General features: G+C 36.6%; 1 protein-coding gene across 1 annotated transcript in view; it reads left to right on the top strand.

Moving 5' to 3' along the window:
* AGA (aspartylglucosaminidase) overlaps nt 1-7,176 on the top strand; it is an 18,953-nt gene extending 11,777 nt beyond the window's left edge. Inside the window, exons 7-9 of the mRNA XM_035897729.1 lie at nt 1-72; nt 2,179-2,312; nt 3,152-7,176. The exon at nt 1-72 is cut by the window's left edge and continues 39 nt beyond it. Of these exons, the coding sequence (XP_035753622.1) occupies nt 1-72; nt 2,179-2,312; nt 3,152-3,252 (307 nt within the window). The 3' untranslated portion in view covers nt 3,253-7,176. The remainder of the gene's footprint in view (nt 73-2,178; nt 2,313-3,151) is intronic.
* The last annotated feature ends 1,120 nt before the right edge of the window (nt 7,177-8,296 follow it).

The raw sequence follows: 8,296 nt of genomic DNA, 5'->3' as shown, positions 1-8,296 counted from the left end.
CTATGCGGATAGTACAGCTGGAGGAGCTGCAGCTACTGGGGACGGTGACATCATGATGCGCTTCTTACCCAGGTTTGTCCTTAGGCCAGACTTTGCTAGCTTTCTCTAGCAAAACGTGAACTCAGCAAATTAAGTAATTGATTAAAAGTCTGACTTAACTGGCTACTGAAGTGGGAGTAAAGGAAGGAATGGAAGGGAGAAGAGCAGAATCAAGTCAGCCTTGTGATCTGTCTTAAAAGAAGTCACTTCTTAAATATCTTGATGACAGATCCCTTAATACTGCCAAGTTGTGAGCAAACAGGCAGCAGGTAATGAGTATATTCCCAACCTGTATGCTTTTTAACACAACTGATTAGCTTTCTCCTCCAAAGTGTTTTGTTGTGTGGGAATTGTTACAAATTGTAAAAAGGATGAGGAGTGAGTCTCGGATTAGTCAGGAGGGTGGGGAGCTGTCACTGTAACAATCCTATGTAATTTCATCTAATTTGAAACTGGAAGAGGTGTTTTAGTGCTGTTGTCATGGTTGCATAATCCGCGTAAAATACGACTGTTTTCATTGCTGGGACTTGACTGTCATTCCTGTGGGTCGGTCTCAGCGGGAATGAGTTATGGAAGTCTGTGCTGAGCATAATGGGCACTGATGCTTGAAGGAATATATTGCAGTGGCCTTCATATTACTCAGGTGCTTTTTCTGAAACTCTGGCAGTTGTGAATGCCTACTAGCTGTTGCATATTTACAAATGTCCTCAATGAGTTTCAAGCTGTTCCAAGCCAGTCTTGAAATAAAAGGCAATTGACAACTTCATGAATTATCCTGAGGTATCAGATACCAATGGTAGTAGCGAGTTGAGCTCCACTGTGAGGTTAATCAATAAAAGCTTACGTTACAGTTTAGCGGCCTGAAGGATTTGGCTGTGATGCTTAAAACATTTTGTGTTGGCACCAACAGGTTTTAGAAAACAACTCAGACTAGATGGTTAATGACAGGTTCCTTGTAGATACAGATCTTCCCTAATCCGTGCTATTTAGGTTTTCCCACATGAAAACAAAGAATAGAATTGACCTACCAGAAGTGAAGGAAGTGTAAAATAAAGGGCAAAATTGCTAATGCTTTCTGTCCGCCGCCTTTGAGATAGTAACATCTTACTGAGTTTTTGACTAGTGAAGAGAACCCTGTGAAATACAGCTTTATATTCAGATAGTTATCTTTAGATAACCGGAACCTATTTGATTGTTAGAATATATCAAAGATAATAGGGAGTCTCAAAATGCAAGGAGTGTTCTCTTCTGTGGTACTTAGCATTAACCATAGATGTTATCAATCTGTAGATACGTCTTAGTGTAACAAGAGTTGATCTTGGTATGTGCAACTTTCATCAAAACAAAATCTAGTGTTGTTTGCTTGTAAGTTGTATGTGTTGTCTTTTAATCTTCAGGTTCTGAAAGAAAATGACAACAAAAGTAATTTTTTTGCCTCTGAGGACATTTTGGCAATGCAGCTGATTAATCTTGAGCAATGCCTATATAGTCATTTGTCTAATGATACTGTAGATCCAAAGGAAGCTGATTTTGATTACTCTTTCATTTAGAGTGAGATTTTTTTTTAAATTGGCTTGCAAAAAATTTGAAAGTCATGCAAAGTCTTGATCAAAACATTGTACCTTCGTATTAATGAAATAAAGAAAATATATCAGGTTTTAGGTTTTCTGAAACAAGTTTTTTGTGAAAGATTTTTTTAATGCATGTAATATAATATCAGAGGTCAATTTTCTTCAAAAAATTACCTTGATATTGGCCATTTTGAAAACTAGTAATAACTTTTAATGTCAAACTTAATCACACAATGAAAAATAAAAGCCACTGAATCTTTAAGTACTTCTTTGCAATTCTTTAACTGATCTGTTGCTTAGCCTCTTCCACTGCAAATGACCAGAGGGTTATCCCAGGCTTGGTCCTGATAGATGGCATAGATGATATCTTGCAGTCTGCTTTAGTCCTGTTTCTAATTACTTTTCATGTAGAACTTGAGTAATAATTACCAATATGAAGTTTGGCTAGAGATTGTTTGTCATGTGACACCCTGGTTTCTTTAAATAATGGAATCTCAGTGGTGTTTTAGAATACATAACCTGAGTATGGCTAACTGTCTGGGTGCGGGGTTGTTGTGGTTTTTTTTAGTTACCAAGCTGTGGAGTATATGAGGATGGGAACAGATCCAACAGTAGCCTGTCAGAAAGTTATTTCCAGAATCCAGAAGTATGCTCCAAAGTTCTTTGGCGCTGTTATTTGTGCCAATACAACTGGAAGTTATGGTATGTATTTTGCTTAACAGACAAATCTTGTTGACCCTAACTAGGTCACAGAAGTACAAAGTCAAAGGTGGATTTTAAAGCAGAAGTCTTTAATTATTCTTTGAACACTGCAGCAATACTGGTGATTCATAATACCAAATCCTGGTTAGCAGGGCAAATGTGTCCTAGTGTGGACTTGAGATACTTATTTTAATTTTTCCTCTGCATTTTGATGTCTTAGACTTTCACAAAATTTATGCAAGTCTTAGTAAAAATAAAAAATATTTACGACCTTCGTGTTTTCCTGGACTGTGTATGATTAATTTGAAGGTTTTAAAAAAGAATGCTTATGCCTCCCCTAGATATGGCATAAGGCAGGGAGAATGTGAATGTTAAGCGTAGCTTCAAAGCAGTCCAAGATCAGTCATTGTGCCAGGCATCTCATTAGTGAACTCTTAGATCAGTAGGAAATACAATTTGCTAATCAACATGGCTTATTTAGTTAGACTGCTTATTGCTGTTCTTTGATCTCTTCTTTCCCATAGTTCTGTGTTTAAGAGATTAGTGTTGGAGGAACTCATTAAGTTAATCAGGATTGAAAGAGAAAGATTTTCCTAATGTACGTTACTGTTTTGAATTGTATTATAAGGGCATTAATTGCGCTACAGCAGTCAGTAGCACTGTATTTTTACTTAAAAATTAAATACTTTCAAGATGTCTTGGGTTAAACAGATTGTAAAAGAATAATTACACCATTGTGGTAGAATTAGTAACTGGGTCTTTAGATGATAAAGTACAATGACAAAGACACTAATCCTAAATGTAGCAAATTATACCTTTTTTATTTCTTTCCTTCCTAGGTGCTGCATGCAATAAAATTCCAGGATTCACTCAGTTTCACTTCATGGTTTCTAGCCCTTTGCTAAGTCAGCCAACTGAGCAAGTAGTAGATTGCATTTAATTTCTTTAGAGGAAGAAAGTGCTGAGGTTCCCCAGGTGTTACTTTTTAAAATTGTTGTTTATTTCCCCTGTTGCATAATCATGTGAACAAGTACAAAGGTATGTTGACAGTGCAGCTGCTACTTCACTGTTTTTAGTATCTGCTGCTTTATTATGGCTTTGTGTAGTGCAACTAAGCTTGATCTGTAGTTTCCTAATGTAATTATCTTGGTAAGTTATTTCTAAATGATTGTACACTGGTACTGTAATCTAGAGCGAAGTTTAAAAAACTGACTCCATAGTTTGAGGGGAGTGAACATAGTTGCGAATCACAGAACGGCAAGAGTTGGAAGGGACCTCAGAGATCATCCAGTCCAACCCCCCTGCTAAAGCAGGTTCACCTAGAGCAGGTTGCATAGGACATCGTCTAGGTAGGTTTTGAATATCTCCAAAGAAGGAGAAATTATAGTTAGGGCTGACACTTTCAAAGTTAACATAAGCAATTAATCTGTGTTTTGAAAATCTACATCTAAGTGGCTGAAATTGATGTGCTTCACTACTGAGGTCTCTTACGTCATGAATTTAGTAGGCATTACCTTATATCCCAACTCCATTTTTAAGCTTTTGCAAACCTGACAATCAAACTGTGGTTCTAAATACCACAAAAAGTTATCTGTTGTATATTTACTTCCAAGTAATGCCAAATTTCACCTGCTTTGGGGGGAAAGTAGAGCTTTAGTCACCATAAAATGAACTTTCAAAGAGAGCTCATAAAGTGGAGAGGTGGTGGCAAAGAGACCAAGTGTCTAATGGCTCTTACTGCTTGTCTGTTTCCATAAGTACTAAGTAGGCAAAAGTGATGAGTAGTAAACATTGAACCAGACCTTCGCTTTGCTATTTAAAAACATATTTGGCAGAAATCTGGAATTACAGGCAGGGAGCGGGAAGGGCTCTGCCTTTACACATATGACTTATTTTGAGAATATTTAATCATCTTTCTAAGATTTAGTCCTGGTTTTCCTCTGTCTTGAAAAGAAAATTGCATGCAAATGCTGACAAGCAAGGAAAGGGGGTTGAAGAGTAGTGGAGCAGATTTCAAAGTATTAATTAAGAGATAAAGAGCATCTCCTGTGGACCTTTCTAACTCGTTTCACAACAGCTGAGAATACACTTGAGTAGAGGGGACATCTAAACATCACTGGTAGTACAAGCCTTCAACGAGTATTGCGTTGACTCTAACTGGATGTAAGAACAGGTGGAAGTCTTCCTGTCACCTTTTTTTTGTAGTGGAACTTAGGTTATGAATCTTAATCACAGTGATTTCCTTGTCACTAATATGCTGTGTGCTTGTCCTTTCCTGTAGCACATCTACCCCTGTGAAGGAGCAGTCACATACCTAGAGCGTGACAGTTACTTACAGCTGACTAAGCTGGGTTTATCACTTTCTGTGTCTAGAGATACCAGGATTCATTTGTAATAAAACTTAAGCATCGAGGGTTGTTCCATAGGTATTTGAAGATCTATTTGATTATTTCCTTAACTTGGTAGCTTGCTGATCATTTGATTGAATCTTTGCTAAACTTGAGCTAGGAAGAGCTAAAAGGGGGGAGCAAGTAAAATGAGCATGTCTTGTCATAAACATTTTAATTATTCTCTGACTACTCGAATAAAATCATTGGGTAATAAAAGCACACCTTAATGTGTCATTTATAACAACCTCCAAGGTTGTTTAGATGCTTATGTACTGTGCTTTAGAATGATTGTTGCCTTATGTTCTGAGTTGGTGGTATCTTGGAAAGTTGGAAAAAAAAAAACAAAACCACATTCAAACTAGAATAGCGATCTTTAATGGCCTGCTGTTGAACTCCCATCAATGAAGTAATTTATTTGGTGATTCTCTTCTGTGACTGGATCTTTAGAGCATCTCGTAGCATAGTGTTCACTGTAGGCCACAACAAGCTTTAGTCAAAGAAGCTCTTAGTGAATATATCTGCAGTGGTTTAAGATAAGTTTTCTACCTGTCCTACTTGCAACCTGTCTGCCATGGCTGCTGTATCTTCAGGCACTTAAGTGCAAATAGATTAATAAAATCCCAATGATTGTTACATTGATAGCATTGTGGATTGTGAACATAGGTGGTTCAGTACTGGTAGCTGAGTGGTAATGTCTCAAACTGCTGCAGCTGAATCCGTGAGGATTCGTTTTTGAGAGAGTTTGGGAACATCCATGGCTTGCTTTCTAGTGTGGTTATGCCACTCTGTGCTAACTAGCGTATGCCTCTAGAGGCTATGAGTGCCTACACTGAAAGATCGTAAGTACTCTGTAACAGTGTACCTGAAGTCACTAAGTTACAATTCTGACTTACTGCATAGTCAGCTCATCTATACATGAACTTGTCTCCATGAGACATAGGTACTACTACATGTGGTTTAATAGAATTCTGAATATAAAAAATAATTTGCTTAATACTTTGTATTAAAAATATTTCTTTAAAGGTTGTTAGTAGTAGTGCTGTTCTCTCATGCTTAGCAGACACGTGAGGCTTTTTAAGAAAGCTTTATACAAGTACAAACCCTTGCCAAAAGTAAGCAAAACCTGACAGTTTCTGCTGTGGTTGAAAAAAAAAAAATCTTCCTGTTTCTGATTTCAAGGAATTTTGTGGCTTTAAGTCTTTACTCTTGAACTTTTACTACAAAATGCAGAAAAAAACCTACACCGAATATGAGTATTTGCAAGTTAGTGGTACAGTTGAATGCATCCTGCTTGTCAAGTTGTGGGGTTTTTTAAGTTCATTAGCTTCTAGCTAGCTTGTTTTTTTTCTATTTCTAAAACTTTTTACCAAATTACTGCTTCATCCAATGGAGACAGAAAAAGAATCTTAGCTCAGTGGTCTAATAAAGCCAACTATGCCATGTTTTTGTATGCCATTGAATTGTTCTTTAATAAAGCAATGTATATGAACCTTGACAATGGTTTGTATGCACTTATTTAAGAAAACTTCCCTGTCATTTCAGTGGTAACCTACAAACAGTGAAATATGTCCTTTCATCTGTAACTCCCTCAATCAGAAACAATTCAGATTTTCAGAGAATTCAAGGTTGGTCTTTCAGATGGAATCTATAAGTAATACTACGTAAACTGGAAAGAATCTACTGTCTTCACCGGGTGAAAACAACAGTGGTACTGACTGCTTTTTAGTTTAGAAATTCTTTTAGTGTTTGTTTTGGTTTAGTTATTACATGATGGTTGTAACTCATTAACAACTCTGTTCATCCTTGTTTTGAAACAAAACGCTTGTAGGATTTCAGTTCTATTATCTGCAGTCTGTGTGTGTGAGGGAACATCAGCGATAGTTGAATTTCCTTTAGTTCTAATAAACAAGTAGTATGTAATAAGTTAAGCACTGAACTACAAATGTTCTCACTGGGAGGTCTGTTCATTCCTCCACATAAGTTCCATTAAATTTACAGCAAAAGAACATTACTGGAATGTCCGTGGAGCAGGTGTGGCAGTATCTCAGGATTTTATGACTAGCTTTGTTCTTACTGTTTGAGCTGCTGTGTCAGGCAGCAAACAGTTTTAGATGTTTGTGCATTTAACAATATTTGCTGTGTTTTCATTCTCTTCTTTTTTTTTCCCTTGACAGTTGGAGTCAACGTGGGTAAATACACCTGCTGGTACAGTGCTATCTTGGTGCAATTAGCTGATGTGTTTACAGTGACAGGTGGTGGTCTGTGAAATAAAAGCAATAGCAACTTCAAAGTGTGCCAGTTGTTCAGGGAATTCCTGTTACTGGTGACTTTTTTCTAGTAGGATAGGGAAAAATCTTTGAAAGAAAAGTTTTTTGTTATACTTTTCTCAGGTAGAGCTTTACAGAAACAATTGTGTTGTAAAAGTCAGGGGTTTTTGTTGGTTAGAAACGGTGATTTCGGAGCTCTGCGTGGAAAAAACTTGCATGTATTAGATGAACAGAACGTTTCTTGTTTTCACCCTTTGCATACTTTCCAGGCTCACTCCAACATACATTTTTGGCTCTAATTCTGCTTGTTGCTAAATTATTATTTTGATTGCTGGTGGTTGTGTAAAATGTAAAAGGTTGAAATGTAAAAAAAAAAAAAAAAGAAAAGCTCTGCCACTTGAATGTAGTCGTGAAGTTGGGTTGCATTTGTATTTCTACTTTCTTAGCATTTGTCATTTAAAGATCATAAGGAATGAGAAATTTAGTTTAGCAAGAAATACAGTTTAGCAAGAAATACAGTGACCTTGGTTTATTCGAATATGCTTATATACAGATGGTAAGAACCTGAAGTTGTTACATTTCCAAGACAAGCATACAGAGATTGTTAGAGACCCTAACCCTCCCAACAGGAGAGAGGCTTTTTCTGAAAGTGTACATTTAAGTCTTATCTTCCAACTGCATTTGCAGACTGTATTTAGTCTTTGTAGAATGTCAGGGTAACTGAACAGGAAAAATGCACTGCAGTATTCCGACACTTTAATTTTTTATTTTTGTTGTTACAAGAACAAAGTGTTTAAGATACTTACCTGTTGAAGGTGTAGTAACTTGAATTCACAAATGTACGTGGTCTCAGTTACAGATGAGCTTTTTGTCAAACCGTTTTTTGTAACTTTTTTCATACTGATTAATTTCTTGTAAAAGAAATGAAATTACATATAGACATTTACATATTACAGTAGTATTTTATAATATATTAAGCAACCATAATATTAGATCAGCTTGTAATTGCAAAACTGAAGTGAGAAATGTTAACTAAGTAATTTCTCTCACATAGAATTGTAGGATCTGGATGTTTTATTGTTTGAAAGTCAGAAGAATGTTTGCCTTCATGCTAATTTCCCCAGGCTATGTTACCATATTCGTTTAACTCATAGCCTTCACTTAAATTGCTGTATAGGTTCTCTGTTGTTGCGCAGGACCTTGACAAATTAGATTCTCTTCAGCTCTGAAGGATAAACAAGGTTTTTAGGCAAGGTGTGTTCACTTGTCACCCAAATTCTCCTGCACCCCTTTCTGTCCCATGTAAAAGTAATTTCACCTGAGGCTT

This window comes from Egretta garzetta, unplaced genomic scaffold (genome assembly GCF_000687185.1).
Source record: "Egretta garzetta isolate BGI_Z169 unplaced genomic scaffold, ASM68718v1 scaffold46, whole genome shotgun sequence".
NCBI lineage: Eukaryota > Metazoa > Chordata > Aves > Pelecaniformes > Ardeidae > Egretta > Egretta garzetta.
Note: the sequence above shows the minus strand (reverse complement) of the source record. Positions and strands in the feature narration are given on the sequence as shown.